The sequence below is a fragment of the Trichosurus vulpecula genome, chromosome 2 (genome assembly GCF_011100635.1).
Source record: "Trichosurus vulpecula isolate mTriVul1 chromosome 2, mTriVul1.pri, whole genome shotgun sequence".
NCBI classification, from domain to species: Eukaryota; Metazoa; Chordata; class Mammalia; order Diprotodontia; family Phalangeridae; genus Trichosurus; species Trichosurus vulpecula.
The window spans coordinates 34,949,653-34,969,499 of record NC_050574.1 but is presented as its reverse complement, the minus strand read 5'-3'; the positions used below and the strand labels follow the sequence as shown (position 1 = coordinate 34,969,499).

At 49.8% G+C, this 19,847-nt stretch overlaps 2 protein-coding genes across 2 annotated transcripts in view; both read right to left on the bottom strand.

Moving 5' to 3' along the window:
* The window catches only part of LOC118839020 (zinc finger protein 850-like), a 902,460-nt gene that overhangs the window by 404,222 nt on the left and 478,391 nt on the right, over positions 1–19,847 (bottom strand). The window lies entirely within an intron of this gene.
* ATP4A (ATPase H+/K+ transporting subunit alpha) lies at positions 4,423–18,980 on the bottom strand. Its single transcript, XM_036746409.1, has 22 exons — positions 18,969–18,980; positions 18,334–18,477; positions 18,171–18,230; positions 16,607–16,810; positions 16,321–16,434; positions 14,784–15,036; positions 14,347–14,615; positions 13,914–14,112; positions 12,472–12,581; positions 12,215–12,349; positions 11,434–11,626; positions 10,988–11,163; positions 9,840–9,976; positions 9,314–9,464; positions 8,337–8,505; positions 7,797–7,951; positions 7,500–7,623; positions 6,311–6,456; positions 6,056–6,189; positions 4,814–4,915; positions 4,629–4,720; positions 4,423–4,451 (listed from the first exon to the last, which is right to left on the bottom strand). The coding sequence occupies exons 1-22, from the start codon at positions 18,978–18,980 to the stop codon at positions 4,423–4,425; spliced, it is 3,108 nt and encodes a 1,035-aa protein (XP_036602304.1).

The following is a 19,847-nucleotide window of genomic DNA, read 5'->3' as shown; positions in this document are numbered from 1 at the left end:
CCCCTGAGCTGCTGAACCCCCTGAGCAGATCCCCTCCCCTCTGTGGCACTGTTTCCTATTCTGAAACAAAGGGCAAGGTCTAAGAGAGCCAGATATTTGCTCATGGAACCAGGCCAGTGTGCTGTCTGTAGCTTAGTGCCCACCTCCTCAGCGGGCACTTAGCTCCTGCCACTCAGCCTGATGCCCCAGCTTCTCTTTTCCAGTTATGTCCATGCCCTATTCCTCACCCAAGGGCAGGGATCTGGGTGTATGTCTCACCATCCCACCCCCCCCCCCCAGCACCTGCCATGGAACAAAGCACCAGGATGGGGGAAGAAGCAAGCAGGTAGATGCCTGAAGGTGGAGGGCTGAATGCAACCTTAGAGGCATTTAGACTGCTAGATTGCTAGTAGCTAATGATAGCTGACAGTTATATATAAATAGAAAGGAGCCTTAACAGTCATCTGGTCTGACCCCCCTCATTTTGGCGGGAGGCAGGGGAGATAATGAGGCAAGTGACTTACCCAGTCACCAAAGCTTGAGTGACAGGCTGCATTGAGACCCAGGTCATCTAGCTCTAAATCCTGCCTGCTTTTCAATCACAAAGGAACCTTCCTCTGAGGCAGGGGCTGCAGATTTTTATTTTATCCCCATTTTACAGGCAAAAAAACTGGCTCAGAGATCTGATGATCTTTTTTTCCAAAGTCACGCAGTTAGTGAGCATCAAGGTCAGGATTCAAATCCAGAGCGCTACACTACAACATGTCACATGAGACCTTAAGTAATTTTGCCTCTCTGGCCCTCATTCTCTTATCTGTAAAATAAAAGTTCTTTCCACCTCTGCCAATGTGGGACTGTATGGCTGGGTGAAAAGCCCTTGACTGGGTTATCTAGTGAGCCATCCCGTACCAAATGAGTCTCTAGAATCAGTTATGGATCGTCCAGCCGCACTCTGGTGACTGGCTAAGTGATATGGACATGGTGGCTTATTCTCCTTGAAAATGTCCAGCCTGTTTATTCAAGGTGTCCCAAAAGTCTTAGTTAAGACTTTCTACACCGTGGATACCCTGTGTGCTTGGTATAGCTTGTCATTGGCTTGTAAGCAAGGGGGTTGCCATGTGAGCTGCAGTTTACACTTTCTCCTGGGTCATGATAATAAAGGTCACTTATAAAGCACTTTAGAGTTTACAAAGCACAGTCAGAAAAAATGGTTTTGTGGCAATGGCTAGTTTGTAACCTGGGGCCCTACTTTATGGTTTAAAAAAAAGATGTGAGGGTGCAGGGGTGGGGAACCTGCGGCCTTGACGCTATGTACAGCCCTCTAGGACCTCAAATCCTGCTCTTTGAATTCCAGCTTCACAGAACAACACTGTCAAGTTTGGATTCAGTCAAAGTGCAGGATTTGAGGTCCTAGAGGGCCACATGTGGCCTCAGGGCCAAAAGTTCCCCACCCCTGTGGATTAAAAGTTTAACGAGAATTGTGTGCTTTTAACAACCAAAATATATACACAGAGAGAGATGTTGGGCTTCATTAAGAGGCATTTGGAGGCAAGGGTCCCTCTGCCTCATTCTTTCAGATTACTCCTCAAGGATTGTTTCAGCTCTGAGTACCACAGCGTAAGGATACTCATGCTCGGGAGAAGTTCCAGAGGAAGGTGGCCAGGGTGGGAAAGGGCTTTGAGTCTAGTATGAGGATTTGGTTAAAGGAGCCAGGTGGTGTTTGGCCTGAAGAGAAGACTGGGGGGATCTGAGAGTCGTCTTCAAGCATTTAAAGGGCTGTTGTGTGGAGGGCAGATTGGACATGTTCTGTTGGAGCCCAGAGGGCTGCACCAGGAATCATGTGGGGACATGGGAAAGAGGCCAGTTTAGGCTCAATGTTAGGAAATGCTTCCTCGCAATCAGAACTGTCCAGAAGTATAGTGGGCTGTCTCTAGAGGCAATGAGGCTCTCCCTAATTGGAAACTCTTGAAAGACTACTTGTTGGGTCTGTTACAGTTATAGCAAAATCCCTGAGTTCAGATTTGGCCTCAGACACTTCCTGGCTGTGTGACCCTGAGTCAGTCACTTCATCCTGTTTGCCTCAGTTTCCTCATCTGTAAAATGAGCTGGACAAGGTAACGGCAAACCATTTTGGGCTGCATGTTAGAGTAGACCCTCCTAGTCCTAAAATTCTGTGATTCTGGTGATAGAGCAAATGTCCCCCTGCCCCGCAAGTGGCAGTTTGTGATGGAACTATGCAGATATGGTGGTAAAAAATCTGTTCTTCCACTAACAAAGCCCAACAACAAGAGATGGAAAGAGAAATTCCATTTAAAGTTATTGTAGGCACTATAAAATATTTGGGAGTCTGCCTGCCAAGACAAACCCAGGGCCTATATGAACACAATTACGAAAACACTTCTCTCACAAATAAAGTCAGGTCTAAATAAATGGAATAACATCAGTTGGTCATGGTTAGGCCGAGCTAATATAATAAAAATGACAATTTTACCTAAATTAATTTACTTATTCAGTGCCACACCAATCAGACTACCAAAAAAATTATTTTACAGAGCTGGGTAAAATAATAACAAAATTCATTTGGAAGAACAAGAGGTCTAGAATATCTAGGGTATTAATGAAAAGAAATTCTAGGGAAGGTGGCCTAGCCATACCAGATATTAAACCGTATTATGAAGCAGCAGCCATCAAAACTACCTGGTACTGGCTGAGAGTGGTGGGTCAGTGGAATATGTTAGGTACACAAGATGCAGAAGTCAACAACTATAGCAATCTACTCTTTGATAAACCCAAAGAATCCAGCTTCTGGGCTAAGAATTCACTATTTCACAAAAACTGCTGGGAAAATTGGAAAATGGTATGGCAGAAACTGAGCATAGATGAATATCTTTACACCGTATACCAAAAATAAAGTCAAAATGGGTTCATAATTTAGGAATAAAGACTGATACTATAAGCAGTTTACAAGAGCAGGGAATAGTTTACCTATAAGATCTATAAGAAAGGGAAGAATTCATGACCCAACAAGAGATAGAGAGCATTACAAAATGCAAAATGGATAATTTTGATTATGTTAAATTGAAAAGTTTTTGTATAAACAAAGCCAATGCGACAAAGATTAAGAGGACAGCAGAAAATTGGGAGAAAATCTTTACAACTGGTGTCTCTGATAAAGGCCTCATATCTAAAATATACAGGGAACTGAGCCAAATTTATAGGAATGCAAGTCATTCCCCAATTGAGAAATGGTCAAAGGATATGAACAGACAGTTTTCAGAGGAAGAAATTAAAGTTACCTATAGGCATATGAAAAAATGCTCTAAATCACTATTGATCAGAGAAGTGCAAATCAAAACAACTCTTCGGTACCACATCTCCTATCAGATTGGCTAAAATGACAAAACAGGAAAATGATAAATGCTGGAGAGGATGTGGGAAAATTGGAACACTGTTACATTGCTGGTGGAGTTCTGAACTGATGCAGCCATTCTGGAGAGCAATTTGGAACTATGCCCAAAGGGCTATAAAAAAGTGCATACCCTTTGACTCAGCAATGCCACTTCTAGGGCTGTATCCTAAAGAGATCACAGATCACAAAAGGGGGAAAGGGACCTGTATGTACAAAAATATTTATAGCAGCTCTTTTTGTGGTAGCAAAGAATTGGAAATCAAGAGGATGCCTATCAATGGGGGAATGGGTAAACAAGTTGGGGTATATGAATGTAATGGAATAACCTGGAAAGACCTACATGATATGATGCTGAGTGAGGGGAGCAGAACCAGAAGAACATTGTGCACAACCACAGACATAGTGATTCTTTGATGACCAACTTTGATAGACTTGACTCTTCTCAGCAATGCAAGGTTCAAAGACAGCTCCGAAGTTCTTATGATGGAGAGAGCTATAGAGTCTGAATGCGGATTGAAGGAAACTATCTGCTCTCTTTTTTTTCTATATATTTTTTTGGTTTTGTTTCTTCTTTCTCATGATTCACTCCATTGATCATGGTTCTTCTTTACGACTTGACTATTGTGTAAATATGTTTAATGCAAAGGTACATGTAGAACATATATTGGATTCCAGGCTGTCTTGGGGGGAAGGGGAGGGGAGGGAGGGGAAGAAAATTTGGAACTCAAAAACCTGTGGAACTGAGTGTTGTAAACTAAAAATAAAAAATTAAACATTAAAAAAAAACCAAGAAAATAAATAAATAAATAAATAAATAAAGGGGAAAAAAATTTATTTGTCCTCAAGAGGCTGTGAAAGTGGCTAAGTACAATACAGGTGGAAGGAGACAAGGACTCCCAGGCTCCAGCTCACATGACTCTTTATTGGCCTCCTCCCCCCCATAGAGAACCCGGGCATCCAGAACTCCTAGCTTCTCTCCCCTCCAGTCTGAGATATCTGCCCCAGGGAAGGCCAGATCCTTGGTGGCTTCTCTATTAATAATATAGCTCCTTGTCCCACCAGCCTGAGGGAGAGATAGAGATGGGAAGAGACAAATGAGAAAAAAGTCCAGAGAAAGGTAAAGATAGGCCACAAGGACCTAAGAACCCTGGGAGAAAAGTTTAGTTTGACTATTGGATAGTGAAGTCAGAATTAGGTCCATCAGTGGGGTTAGGAGGGGGCTATCTGCAATTTAACTCACTTCCTGGGCAGCAGCGCACGCCAAGCTTCCGGATCTCATCATAGACGAAAATGAGAAGACCAAAGGGCATTGGGACAAGCCACCACTGATACCTGGAGGGATTCGGGGCAAAGCGTCACAAGGGACAGGGCACTTCCCAGAGGCCCCAGCAGCACCACAGGTCCCCAGGCCCTCTGTTCCCGTACCGGATGGGCATGAAGTTGAAGATGTTGGGCATTCCAGGGCAGTAGCAGAGAAAGCAGCCTATACAGACCTGGAAGACTATGGCAATAACCAAGATCTTGTTCCTGGGGGGACATTGAGGACTCAGCATCTGGCAGGTGGAGCAGGATTAGGGGGATTGGGAGGGGGAATAAGGGGTCTGGGATGTGAAGGCTGAGGTAGGAAGTCAGAGACCGGCTGGCCAGGGGAAAGGCAGGTGAGGTGGTTGGAAGAGCACTGGTCCTGGAGTTAGGAAACCTGGGCTCTGCTCCCCGTTCTGCCAGTAACTCCTTGGGACCCAGTCAGACAAATCTCTTCCCCGCTCTGCACCTTGGTTTTCTCCCCTTTGGTAGCCCATGTTTACATAACCCTTTAAAGCTTACAAAGCACCCTATGGGTGCAATTTCATCTTCAAAATAACCCTGGGAGGTAGGGACCATTAATATCCCCATTTTACAGAGGAGGAAGCTGAGGCAGACAAGTGAGTTGCCTAGGATCATACAGCTAGTGTAAACGTCTGAGGCAGGATTCAAACTCAGGTTTTCCTGACTCTAGTTTACACACTATATGAACAATGACTTCAAAATGAGGGACTTGGACATAATTTTTGGTGTGATATGGGGAGTACAAGGGATGTCACTTGAATATTGGTTGTGATTGCTCCCTAATCTGCAACTCCTCTCCCTTCTCAAGGTCTCCACATTCTCCTCTGCTAGTATCTGCTATGTGCTTTCCAACCATCCACTGGAGCATGGTAAGAGGCCATCTAATCCAACACAGTAAAGATGTGGAAGGGAGCATGCTCTAGAGGAGGTAGGGACTTGCCCAAGGTCACGCCATGAATAAGTGGGATTGGAACTCAAGTCTTTCAGATTCTAGAATTAGCACACAGGGCTGCTGTCAGGATCCAGAATAGAATGTGGCACTGCATAGACCACAGAGCCTGTAAGTGGGCAGCCAATGGTTGGAGGCTCCTAGACCTTGAGCCGAAGGGACCCTTAGAGGCATCCAATCCAATGCCTTCATTTTGCAGAGGGGGGAAGGAACTCGGACCAAGATCACATCTATATCACCTGCCTGGGAAAATCTGAACCCAGGTCTTTTGATTCCAGAGCCGAATGCTGGCTCTTTCCAATTTACCCACCACACATAACACTAAGGGAGTGTGTATATGGGGAAGTGGAGGGAGGGATCCCGGGGCTGGGGCTGGGGTTGGGGCTGGTCACCGGAAGAAGCCCTGCTGGAAGGCAGAGAGTCGGCGGGTCTTTCGGATGAGCACGTCCGCTATCTGACACATCTCAATGCTGATGAAGAACACGGTATAACAGGTATACTGCTGGTAGAGACGCTGACCGAAGGTCTGTGGGGTCAGGGGGTCAGAGGTCACAGGACAGCCAAAGCCTGGTCCAGCCAATTTCCACCTCTCCATCCCCTCGCCCTCCTTCATGCTTGGGCTGGACTCAAAGGTCACCAGGGCTCACCCATTCCTGGCCATAGCTGTCCTGTAGGTCCTGTAAGTGGTGATCCTCCCACTGGGGCCGAAGGCCCACACAGAGCAAGGGGAACCAGCCCTCCTGGGCCATAGCTGTGAAGTAGTCAGTGAAGCCAGCAAAGGACTGGATGGCACCTTGGAGCGCAGGACAGTGGGTACAGAGAGAGACAATCCCTTAGACCTGAGGATTGGATGCCCATTCCTTTCCAGGCATCATTCCTTGGGGGCGGGGGGAGGCACTGTGGCCCTATCAGTGTCTGTATGGGTCTGGGGGCTTCCCTGGGTCAGCCTTGAAGCTGATCACAATCAGGATTCAGAGGTCATGGGTTCAAATTCCAGCTCTACCATTTACTATCCAAGTGACCCTGGGTAAGTCATCCCACCTCTGGGGTCTCAGTTTCTGTATCTGTGAAAAGAGGGGAATGGAAAAGAAGGTGGGAAATCCCTTACAACTCAAGATCTGTGATTCTATAATGCTGTCATTGAATAATCTGGCTCCAGGAAATGTGGTTTGAATGAATGACCAGAAACCAAGGTATTGTTCCTCCTTTGTTCTGGAAGAGGACCAGTGACATCACAGGTGACATCTTGACTCGTGGGTGAATTGGCTTTAAGTGAGGCAGAGCTGCACAGTCATCAGCCTCACTCTGTCTTCCAGAGTCATAGAAGTCCAATGGCAGGACAAAAGTCAGGACAAGTAGCAATGACCTGGGGTGCAGTGGATGACCTTGGCGTCTTTGATGTCTGACTAAGCTGAGTGCTCCACAGCCCCTGCTTCAGCCGCCTTCATGGCCATGGGAACAAATTGTTCTCCTCTGCCCATTCCTCCAGGGGAAGTCTTCACGTGGTTAGGATTGACATCCCCCTAACTCACTGGCTTTTGAGACCCCCTCCTTACCCTCAACCTAGTTTAGCCCAGATGTTTTATCTGGATGTGGCCACTGTGCAAGCCACGGCTTCGTGGAGCCACAGATGAGATTTGGGTGGCAGGTGGACGCCAAAGGTGGAAGAGCAGCCCAGCAAAGGGCTCGCAGGACTCAACAGAGGTGCTAGTCCTCCTGAAAGTTCTATACATCCCAGAAACAGAGAGAGAAGAACAGAAAAGATGGAGACGGTTGGGGCTGACAGATTGGGGTGGGGGAGAGAAATAGAAACTGGGGCCCCCGCGGGTTCCTCACCAATCTGGAAGTAAGAATAAGCAGCAAGCGGCTCGTTCACCAGCCGGTCCCTCTTGGGGTTGCGTGGCCGCAGGTGCATGATGTCACTCTCTGCCGCCTCGTAGGCAAGAGACACTGAGGGAAACTGGAGAAACAGGAGAGAGGTGAGGGGCACTGGGAATGTGGGAGGGGGTCCTTGGGGAAAGGGGGGAATATCAGAGCCAAGTGCTCGAGTAAGGTCTCAGGGTCGAGGGCGAGGGTCAAGGGAGGGTCTTGGGGTCGGCTGGGGTCAAGGTCAGGGGCGTGCCAAAGTCTCACGATGTCAGTGCAGAGCTCGATGAAGAGGATGGTGATGCACCCCAGGGGCAGAGGGACGCTGACAGTGATATAAATGAGATAGGGGGTCAGCTCGGGGATGTTCTTGGTCAGCGTGTAAGCGATTGACTTCTTGAGGTTGTCGAAGATCAGACGCCCTAGGAGAGAGAAGGAAAGGGGGCAGGAGCGCATGACATGGGACTGAGACCGGCCGAAATTTTCCCTGGGTTCTACAGCCTTCCCCCATCCCCCACCAAGGGCCTGCCGACCCTCGGGATCGCCCCCAAATACCGACCCGCAAGCTGAATTCTAAGCTCACCCCCCAATCCCAAATTGTGGCCCCGACTCTGCTCAGGCGCCTACCTTGGTCTTCAGCGTCTTGGTCTCCTGACACCCCCATTCCTTATGTGCCCCGCCCCAGTTCCGTATCCTGGACCCGGTCCTGCATCTCCGTCCCACCCCCGCTCTGGGGCCCCTCCCCTCTACACCCCATCACTCACCACTACCACCACCCCTCCCCCCAGTCCACACTACAGCTCCCACCCTGCTCCACGCCAGTAACTATGGAGGCAAAGTTGTCGTCCAGCAAAATCATGTCGGCCGCGTTCTTGGCGGCGTCTGAGCCGGCGATGCCCATGGCCACGCCGATGTCCGCCTTTTTCAGGGCAGGGGAGTCGTTCACTCCGTCCCCGGTCACGGCCACTATAGCGCCCTGCGGGGGACAAGCGAAAGGAAGTTGGGAGGTTGAGGGTCAGGGCATGGGAGCCAAAACCTCGCCTTACCTAACCCTCCCACCTCCCTTGGAGCCCAGGACCACTGCTGACACGGTCCAGATTGCACCCCACCAGGCTGAGAACATGCAGAGTGGTTTAGAGAGGAGAGAACCTTGCAGGCAATGGATTTAGAGCTGAAAGGGCAATTAACGTTTCCAACCTCCCATTTGTCAGACAGGAAAACCGAGTCCCATAAAGGGGAAATGACTTGGTTGAGCACACAAGGTATTCATTGGTGGAACATAGACTCTGACCTTGTGGAAGGTGTTCTCACCTCCCCACTCCAAACCTTCATGCCCTGCATGGGGAAACAGGCTTACAAGGGTCAAGGGACTTCTCAACATCACATGGGCAGTTAGAATCAGAGGTAGGACTCCAACCAAAGATTGCTGACTCCTAGACCTGGTTGGAACCCAGAAGATGTAAATGTCCTTTCAGGAGTTCCCTAGCCTGGGACACACAAGGACCAGGACCAAAGAGCCCTAGATTTGGAATCAGGAGACCTGGGACTAACCACAGATTCTGGATTAACCACAGCTTGACCTCTTTGGGACTCAGTTTCCTCGTTTGTAAAATGAGGGAGTTGGCGCTATCTAGAAAGCCCTTTCCAGCACTGAGTCCTGTCTATGATTGAAGAAGTGCCATCCCACCAGACAGGGAATTTGTCAAGGAGTCCTTTTATCCCTATTGCGAGAATGGTGCCTTGTATACAGTAGGCACTTAATAAATGCTTATAAACTTGAATACCAGCCGCTGGCAGCTCTCTACAATGACCAGTTTCTGCTGAGGGCTGGTCCGGGCAAACACCATTTCTGGGTGCATGCGTAGGATCTCCACTAGCTCAGCTGGGTCCATGTCCTTCAGTTGGGCCCCATTCACCACACAGGCACGAGCATCCCTGGGGTAGAAAACAGAAGATGTAATTAGAGTTAGGTCAGGCTGAGAGCACTTAGCCGGGCCCATGGGTGTCGCAGTAGCTAGATCGCCAGGCCTGGACTCAGGAAGACTCCATCTTCCTGAGTTCAAATCTGGCTTCAGACTCTTATTGGCTGTGTGACCCTGGCAAGTCACTTAATCCTGTTTGCCTCAGTTTCCTCATTTGTCAAATGAGCTGGAGAAAGAAATGACAAACTACTTCATTATCTTTGCCCCAGATGGGGCCACGGAGAGTCAGACACAGTTGAAAAAGACTGAACAACAGACTCAGGAGATCTCCAGGGTTGAGGAGATAGTGGGAGAGAGAGTTGGGGGAGGGGAGAGAGGTGGGCCTCACCGACGATTGACCTGTTCCACCGGCACTCGGAGCCGGGCAGCAATGTCCTCAACAGTCTCACTGCCCTCAGAGATGATGCCCACGCTGGCGGCTATGGCCTTGGCAGTGATCGGGTGGTCACCTGTCACCATGATCACCTGGAGTAAAGAGGAGAAGAGTTCACAGGTCTCAGATTATAAGTGTAAAGCTAAAAGGACCCTTCGGGACCATTAGTTCAGGTCTGTCATTTTTACAGATGAGGAAACTGAGGTATGAGGCACCCTCACTCCAAAGTGACCATTAATAAATCACTTAAGCACTCAGTCCTCTGGCCAGACAAGGTGCTGACTCACACTAATTAATCGCAGGTCCAGCTCCTTCCCCTGAGTTTCTTCCCCATGACACTATTGAAACAGAATTACAACGGCAATGGCTGTTTTTGGTCCAGACCCGTGATTTGTCGATGTAAGGAGCTCCCAATGTGGTTAAGTGACTAATCTGGGGTCTTACAGCCAGTGTGAGTCAGGGGCAGGACTTGACCCCAGGTCTTCCCAGACCCAAGGTCAGTCCCCTTTCTTTGTTACCTACTCTCTACCTTCACTACCAGGCCCCACTTTACAGATGAGGATATTGGTGGTGGTATTCAGTTGTTTCAGTTATGTCAGACTCTACACAACCCCATTTGTTTTCTTGGCAGAGATACTAGAGTGGTTTGCCATTTCCTTCTCCGTTTTGCAGATGAGGAAACAGAGGCAAGCAGGGTTAAGTGACTCGCCCAGGGTCACATAGCTAGTAAATGTCTGAGGCTGGATTTGAACTCAGGAAGTGGAGTCCTCCTGACTCCAGGTCCACCGCTCTATCCACTGTGCCACTTAGCTAGCTCAGGATACTGAGGCCCCCAAAAAGGGACAAGATCTGTATCATGGCATTTAAATCAGGAAAGGGCCTTAGAAATAACCCACCCATTTTCTAGATGAAGAAACTGAGACCTGGGGAAGTTTGGTGACTTGTTCAAGGGCAGGCACAGGTGGGGGGCAAAGTTAAATTTCAAACCCAGCTCTCCTAATTCCCCAGCCCTGGAACCTTCTTTTTAGCCACAACTGAATCCTGTGGTCCTTTTGTCCCTCTCTCCTGTCCCCCCAGTGTCACCCCTGCCCCACATTTGGTACCCTGATGCCCGCTGTTCTGCACTTGAGCACAGCATCTGGGACTGTGGCCCGTGGAGGATCAATCATAGACACGAGCCCAGCAAAGCAGAGCCCACTGTTTGGAAAGTTCATGTCTTCGGAGTTGAAGGCAAAGCCTCGAGGGAAGTCCTTTTCACTCAAGTAGAGGTGGCAGAATCCTACAGATACCAAAGGGCATTAGAGTCCTGCCTGGGATCATGATGGAGGGAGAAGCCTGGGGCTCTCCCTAAGGAAGGGTCCCTGGGCTCCAGGACCAAGTAGTCAGATTGTGGGTCAGACCCTAGAAATTTCCCATTTTATAAATGAGGAAACCAAGGCTCAGAGGGGAGGAAGGCTTCTGCCAGGTCCTATGTGGAGGTGGTGAAACTCAGCCCTGAGCCCTGGTCCTCAGCTCCATCCCCACTCCCCACTCCCCAAGCCCTGCTCACCAAGGACCCGCTCGCCCAGCCCCCCCAGGGCCAAGTAGGCAGTCTGGAAGGCCTCCCGCCACTGCTCGTCCAGGGGCAGCTCCTGGCCTTTGATAAGGATGGAGCTGCATCTCTCCAGGATCCGCTCAGGGGCTCCCTTCATCACCAGCACATGGCGCCTGTCCCTCGGATCCTCCAGCTCATGGATGGACAGCTGGCAGGGGAAGGGGGCAGGGCAGAGGCTTAGAGCTGGAAGGGGCCTTCAAGGTCGTGCCGTCTGACTCCCTCAGATCACAATGCCAGAGACATGAAATTACTTGTCCAGGTCCCAAGGAGTTTGGACCCAGGGAATCTGACTCCAAAGCCTGGGCACTTTGCTTCTGCAGGACCCAGGGTAGAGGGGAGTCATGGGAGTGTGAATGGAGCCATGGAGGGAGAGGTTAAGGTGGGCTGGGAGCTCACAATAAATACTTCTAATTCCCAACTCTATAACTGTTCTGAAGTTTGTAAAAGTACTTTCCTCCCAACAAGTGACAACTCTTGTGGCTTCCATTTTGCAGATGACCAAGTTCAAGCCCAAGAGGGGCTTTTGCCTGGGGTCACACAGCTAGTAAGTGTTGGAGCTGGGAGCCAGTCTCTCCTGGCTCCCAAACCCAAGGCACTTTCCCCACTTTGTGGTGGACCCCTCTGGGAAGGTGGCACAGAGAATCTAGCAAGTTTTGGGAAAGGGGTTGGTTGGCCGGCTCTGGGGAAGGGGGTAGGCACGGGGGGGGGGGGGGAGTTGGATATTTCAGGGCCGCACCTGGAACTTGTTGGTGGAGTTGAAGGGGATCTCGCAGACCTTGGGGAAGCGCTCCCGGTAGCCCATGGCATTGCCTAGGGTCAGTTCGGAGAATTTGAGCAGGGCGGTCTCTGAGGCATCTCCTATCACAATGCGCTGGGGCCAGAGGGACATGCAAAGGGGTTGTTATAAGCCAGGACCCCTGATCCTGCCATCCCCCCAACCCTGGAAGTGTCAGTCCCTTCCTCCCAAACCTCCCCGAGGTCCCCAGGTCCCACCTTTGGTACTGGCACTGCATCCTGGCCGGACTTGAAGGCTGCACGGTTACAGAGGGTCAGTACCTGGCACAGTGCCCGCCATGTCTCCGAAGACTGGTCAAAGGTCTGTCCTGGGAGGACACAGTGGGTAGGAGGGAAACAGGTTGGTGCCTGGAAAGGTGCCCTAATGGACCACTCAACCATATTTAGAGATGAGGAAAATGAGGGAGAAATAATTAGATCTCAGGACTAAGAGCCAGAAAGGACCAAGCCTTTCATTTGGAAGAATTTGCACATCCTGGTCACCAGTCCTAACACATCACCCGCCTGATGTCATTGGTTCTCTTCAAGAGCAAAGGACAAATAACAACCAAACTGTGTCACCCCCATCTCTTCCCTGCAGGATCAGACCCTGCCCCTGGAGTCAGCCTGGCTTCTGGTAGGAAACTTATTTTATTTATTATTTACTATTATTTGTTAATTATTAACTTTATTTTGTCAAGAACCAAGCCTCCAGCTCCAAACCGTGTGCTGGGCTTGTAGCCACACTCCACTCTTTACATGTTGTCTTCCCTCATTAAAACATAAGCTCTTTGAGGACAGGGACAGTTCCTTGCTTGAGTAAAGAGGAAGGTGTCCCATGTGGTATAGTGGAAAGAATGCTGGACTTGGAAACAGAAAGACCTGAATTCAAATCCTGCCTCAGTCAGGCACTGACTAGGTGTTTGATCCTGAGCAAAACATTTAACTGCTTTCTGACTCAGTTTCCCCATCTGTAAAATGGGTGATAACAGCACTTACCTCCTAGGGTTGGGAGGATCCAATGATGTAATACTTGTAAAGCATTTTACAAATCTTAAAGTATCCTATAAATGCTACCAATTAGTATTCACTGTTATTATGCTTCATGTAGTGCCTGGCACATACTTAATTTTTTATCTATATCAATCCATCCATCTATCTTTGGATGTATACATCTATTTACCCATCTACTCATCCATCCATCCATCTCATCTCTCTCTCTCTCTCTCTCTCTCTCTCTCTCTCTCTCTCTCTCTCCCTCCCTCCCTCTCCCTATCTATCCATCTATTTATCTTTGTGTGCATGTAGGTATCTATCTATCTGTCTATCCATCCATCTCTCTCTCTCTCTCTCTCTCCCCCCCATCTATCTATCCATATATTTATCTTTGGGTGCATGTATTTATCTAGATATCTATCTATCTATCCATCCATCCATTTTTCTATTTATCTATCCATATTTGTATGTATGTATGTATGTATGTATGCATGTATGTATGTATCATCCATCTGTTTGTCTGTCTAGAAACTGAGCACCAGGAAGGCAGAAAGTGAAGTGAATAGGTATATAGTTAAGTGCTGAAGCCAGAACCGAGGCTAGGTTGTCTGTTCCCCAGGCCTCCTCTCCCTGTCACCCAGATGACCAGCCCTCTCCTCCCTTACCTGACTGGTCCTCAGTTGTATCAGCTGTGTGCACATGGTTATCAAACCATAGATGGGATACAGTCATGCGGTTCTGAGTGAGAGTTCCTGTCTTGTCTGAGCAGATCACAGAAGTAGAACCCAGTGTCTCCACAGCCTCCAAGTTCTTGACCACACAGTTCTTCCGAGCTAGGCGTTTGGCCGTCAGGGACAGACAAACCTTAGGGGCAAGGAAGAGGATGTGGGTTTCAAGCTGCCAACCCTATCCCTCCCCTTCCCTGCCTAGACACAGGCATCCAGGGCTCTCCCCTTGCTCCCTCTGTCCTCTAACCGGACCAGTGTGACTAGCTGGTAACCTTTCAGAGGGCACTTTCAACCAACAATGACTTGGCCAACAGTGACCTGTGTCCCAGGTTCACCATGACTTTTGGAGGAGCCCCCATATCAGGCTCACTGTGACAGTAGCCAGCAGTCCTTCAGGCACGTAAGCCACCACAATGGCCATGAAGAAGACCATAGCCCGAAGGAAGGTGTATCCAATGCACATGGCCACGATGAAGAAGGTGCCCCCAAAGAGGATAGCGAGCCCTGCAATGATGTCCACAAAGTGTTCGATCTCTATGGCGATTGGGGTCTTCTCATTTTCCACACCCGAGGCCAGTGATGCAATGCGCCCAATGATGGTCCTGTCCCCGGTGTTTACTACCAATCCCTGTGCTGTGCCTGGTAGGGGGAACAGAGGGGGACATGGTGACTAGGAAGATCAGAACCAGAGTGACTTGGGAAATGGGGAGGGATTCTGGGGTTGGCCACATAGAGGAGGCAGGAGGAAGGCTGCTGGTGGCAGCAGGAGGCAGGGTCTGGTGACTCTTCTGGGTTGGGGATGCTGACCCTCCAGGCACATGGTGGAGAAGAAGGCGATGTTGCGTGTTTCCAGGGGACTGTCATGCGTGCACTCTGGGGAACGGGTCTGTGGCTCTGACTCTCCAGTCAGTGAAGAGTTGTCTACTTTGCATCCCTGCGCAGCCAGGACGCGGATGTCGGCCGGCACACGATCACCTCCCTTGATCTCTACCAGGTCTCCCACCACCAGCTGGTCAGCGTTGATCTGGAACTTGTCCCCTTCTCGGATCACGGTGGCTTGCTGAAAGGCAGAGAGGTTGGAGGAGGGGATTAAGGCAGAGGAGTTGAGAGATGGGGAGAGCCAGTGAGCATGAATGCCAGCCAGCTTAGCAGGAAGAGCTCTGGCCCGAGGAGGGGAATCTGGGTTCAGAGACCCTAAACATGGAGCTGGAAGGGGCCTGAAAGGCCTTCTCATCCAACCTCCTCATTTCACAGATGAGAAACCTGAGACCCAAAGACGTTTAAGTGACTTGCCCAAGGTTCAGGCCTGATATTCCCTAGCTGTAGGACTGTGGGTCTGTTTCCTCATCTGTAATGTTCCTTAACTGCAACCTGACAGAATTGCCGTTTCTCTGATAGGAAAAGCATTTTGTTAACCTTATAATGTTATAACCTTATAAATGTTATAAAATGTGGGCTACTCTTATCGAAGGCGGAGTCGAAGGACCCTGCCTTTGACCCTATAGACCTATGTGACCAAGTCACTGGGCCTCAGTTTCTTCATTTGTCAAATGAGGGAGTTGGACTAAGATGGTCTCCGAGATCCCGTCCAGCTCTGAATCTATGACCCTCTCCTGCCACAAAGACTCAGATTCAAATCCTCTCTCTGACACATATGCGATGTGTGACCCCAAGCCTGTCCCTTCATCTCGGAATGCCCCAAACAACTCTCTTGAGACAACAGGGTAGAGAGTTGACCAACACCCATGGATGGAGTCACCACACTGGGAGAAAGGCCAGGTTCTCTCCCATCTCTCTCCGCCTGTTTGCCTCAGCTTCCTCAGCTATAACATGGAAATCATAACAGCACTTAGCTCACGGGATTGTTGTGAGTCTTCAATGAGATCATATCTGTAAAGCATTTAGCACAGTACCTGTCACATAGTAGGTGCTTAATAAATGCTTTTCCTCCCCCTTCCTTCTGCCCCTTGCTACGGGAACAGTAATCGAGTCAATACTAGTGGAAGGAAAATGATAATCAACTGCCTCTCTGGCTCCATTCACCAGCTCTGTGACTCCCCAGACCACAGCTCCTTTCCTTGGCCCCCACCCCCTTATAGTGTGTTGTTTTCCCCATTAGTAAGCAAGCTCCTTGAGATCAGGGGCTATCTCTTTTTTTTCCCCCTTTCTATACTCAGCACCTTGGACAATGCTAGATGCATAGTAGGTATTTAATAAATGTTTTTTCTTTCATTTGTTCATTCGATCTCAGACCTCTCCAGCCTCCTCAGTCCGAGGATCTTTCCACTATCCCTGCTACATCCTTCCCACCTCCAATCCCTTCCCATCTCGGGGCATCCCAGACCTGTGGCACGAGGTTTTTGAAGCTGGCGATGATGTTCGTGCTTTTAAATTCCTGGTAGTAACCGAAGCAGCCGGTAACCACGACAACAGCAATGAGAGCGAGGGCTAGATAGAGCTGAGGAGTATGGACAGAGAATGATTACACTTGGGGTGGGGGGGAAGGTCATCAGCCCACCGTTCCCTGCTCAGGACACATCCCAGTCTAAAATGTTCTGGACACCTGATGTTCTAGCCTCCCCACCCACTCCTTGGACATCGACTGCTTGGGAATTCCTGAGTGGGCTCACATTATCATCTGTGGTGAGGTCCCCCTCTCCAGCCTGGATGCCAAAAGCGATGAGGCAGATGGCTGCAGCCACCCACATGAGGCACTGGAGTCCCCCTGCCAACTGTCTGGCAAACTTCACATACTCAGGGGTGCCTTTGGGGGGACGCAAGGCATTCAGCCCATCTCGGAGCAGAATCTCAGCTGCCAAGCGGGTGGACAGACCCTGGAGGGCAGGCAGGGAAAGAAGGGTCAAAGCTGGACGACCTCACCCAGGACCTCCTCCCAAAGGGGCTCTATCACCCTCTCTACCCCCCCAGGCCACCAGCCTCAGTCTTTGTAGGTCTCATTTGCCCCTCCTTAATCCATTTCCCTTTTTTTATCTACAGCTTGTCTCTCTTGTGTCTGTCTCTGGGTCTCCCTGTCTCTTTCTCCACATCAGATAACATCTGGCTTACTAGGGCCAATTCCAAACAGATTGGGATAAGCTTGAGAGTGACTGAGAAGGGGAAGGGCCTCAGTCTCTGGCCAGGTGGGGATTGGTTGAAGGAGAAGAGAAGATTCCAGGGACATGATATCCAAAAACTGGCATGAGGATGATTAGCCCTGCTCAGCTTGGCCCCAGAGGGAGGAACCAGGAGCAACAAGTAGGAGTTTCAAAAAGGCTGGTTAGCTAGGCTGATTGTCAGGAAGAAAAAAAACCCAGCAATGAAAGAGCTGCCCTGAAGAGGAACAGGGGACTGCTTCTGAAGGTAGCGAGCTCTCTGGCACGGGGAGTCTTCATGCAGAGGCTTCATGATCCCCTGGTGGGCTGGGATGTTGTAGAAGGGGCTTGTGCTTGGGCATGGGGTAGACTAGACAGCTGCAGGAGCCCCTTCCACAGCTAAACTTTTGAGACTCTCTATCTGTGTCTATCTCTCATCTCTGTCTTTCATTCTCTCTCTATCTCTCTCTATCTCTGTCTGTCTCTCTCTCTCCCCTGTCTGCCTCTGTCTCTTTCTGTGTGTGTCACTATCTCCCCCCATCTGTCTCTGTCTCTCTGTCTCTGTCTCTTTCTCCCTCCCTTTCTCTTTTACTCTCTTTTTCAGCCTCTCTCTGTCTCTCTCTCTCTCTATCTCTGTCTCTGCCTGTCTGTCTCTCTCTCTGCCTCTCTCTCCCCTATCTCTCTGTCTCTGTCCCCCTCCATCTGTCTCTGTCTATCTGTCTCTGTCCCTCTCTCTCTCTCTCTCTCTCCCTCCCTCCCTTTCTCTTTTACTCTGTTTTTCAGGCTTTCTCTTTTACTCTCTCTCTCCTGTCTTTCTGTCTCTGTCTCTCTCTCTCTCCCATCTGTCTCTGTCTCTCTGTCTCTCTCTCCCTCCCTTTCTCTTTTACTCTTTTTCAGCCTCTCTCTGTCTCTCTTACTCTGTCTTTCACTCTGTATCTCTCTTTCCCTGTCTTTATTTCTCTCCTCTCCCTAACTCTGTCTTTGTCTTTCAGTCTTTGTCTGTCTCTCCCTGTCTTTGTCTCTCCCTCCCCAATCTGTCTCTCTGTATCTCTGTTTCTGTCTCTTTCCACATATCTCTGCCTCTCTGTTCCCCTCTCTTCACCTTGGTTGCATTTGTCTGGTATTTCTTCTCCAGTTCTTCCACTGACAGCTGGTGATCATTCTGTAACAGCAGAGAGGAGCTCAGCGACCACTCCAACTGCCCACCCCCTCCCCCAGCCCCCCGATACACTTTTCTGCCCTCCTGCCTCACAGCCCTCACTCACAATCTCCATCTCCTTCTTCATGTTCTCCAGCTTCTCCTTCTTCCCCCCACCGCCTCCTTTCTTCTTCTTCTTCTGAAGCTTGGCTTCCATATCTCCCCCAGGGCCCTTCCGGCCCAGTTCCACTGAGTACATTTCATAATTGTCCTGGTGGAGGGAGGACAATGGAGAAGAGAGGGGACAGAAGCCACCCCTCACCCCCAGCCAAGATCCTGGACACAGCCACAGCCTCCCCTGGATTCCCAGTGGGCCCTCACTTGCCCTCTCTCCCCTAGACCCAGGATGGAAACCTCAGCTACCTCTTCTCTGGACCCAAAACAAGACCCCCAGTCTCCTCCTCCCTTCTCCCTGGGATGGGACATTCAGCTCCTATCCTGGACCTAAAAGAAGATCCCCAATCTCCGCATGCCTTCCCTGGACCAAGGTGGGTCTCTCAGCTATCTTTTCTCCTAAATACAGGACAAGGTCCCCAGTCTCTCTCAGACCCAGAACAGGACCACAGCCTCCTCTGGGTCTAGAACAAGACCCTGGGTCTCCAGGATGATACCCTCTCCCCTGGACCCAGGACAGGAGTCATAGCTTTGCTTCCCTGCATAGGGTGGGTCTCAGGTCCAGGGTTTCCCACACCCTGCTCTCACCGACTTCCCCATGGCTGCTCCAGGGCCTTCTTTTGGGGACTGAACTGAGCAGACAAATGTACCCTCGACCTTGACAGCTCTTGATATAGGTAGGGGGAAGGGTACGGAAAGAACAAGACCAGCCCCTAAAGGAACTTGGAGATAAGAGCACAAGGACTGACGCTGATTATTGGCTCCTTGGGACAGCAGCCAGAAGTTGGTCGGGGTTTCATGAGGGGAAGCCAGGACAGCCAGAGAGGGAGAGACCCAGGACCCTCACAATGACTGACTTTCCCCCTCCCTTAAGGGCTCTCCCACTCCCCTCTTCATCCAGCCTGCCACAATGTCCTCACTACCTCAGATCTACAGAACCAGGCCAAGTGTTGCCACCACTCTGACCCTTACCATGACCTGACCTCTACTCTTCTCAGCCCCGTTTGGGCCAACCCCTTTCTCCTTAAGTTGAGACCAAGCAGAAATTCTCTAAAACGGATTTTTTTCAACTAAGGAAAATTAAGAGAAAGCCACAGAAGTGGTGGAGTCATCAGGAAGAAGGTGGCTTTGATCCCAAGATAAATAATGTCTGGCCATAGGTTGACTTAACTGGCAGCCATCACACAGGAGATCCAGTGTATGGCACCACCAAGATATAGGAAGCTTAGCACGTGGTACAACCAGCAGACAGGTCACCAGCACACAGGATACCCAGTACATGGTGCCACCAGCATATAGGATGCTAACTAAGCAAGTGGGACCACCCATAGATGGGGCAATGGTTCACAGAACAAGCCACGTACACATAGAACACACAGAATGAGGACAACCCAATGTCTGCTCTTCACGAATGATAGTGTGACACAGCAGCCAAAAAAAGTCCTATCTTGATCTTTCAGCTTGTGT

Excerpts from the sequence above, each read along its gene's own strand:
- ATP4A (XM_036746409.1), bottom strand. Across the intron at positions 16,811-18,170 it reads ACCAGACAAATGCAACCAAG|GGTCTGTCCACCCGCTTGGC; the intron begins GTGAAGAGAGGG and ends CCTGCCCTCCAG. Across the intron at positions 6,457-7,499 it reads TTATTCTTACTTCCAGATTG|GTGCCATCCAGTCCTTTGCT; the intron begins GTGAGGAACCCG and ends CTGCGCTCCAAG.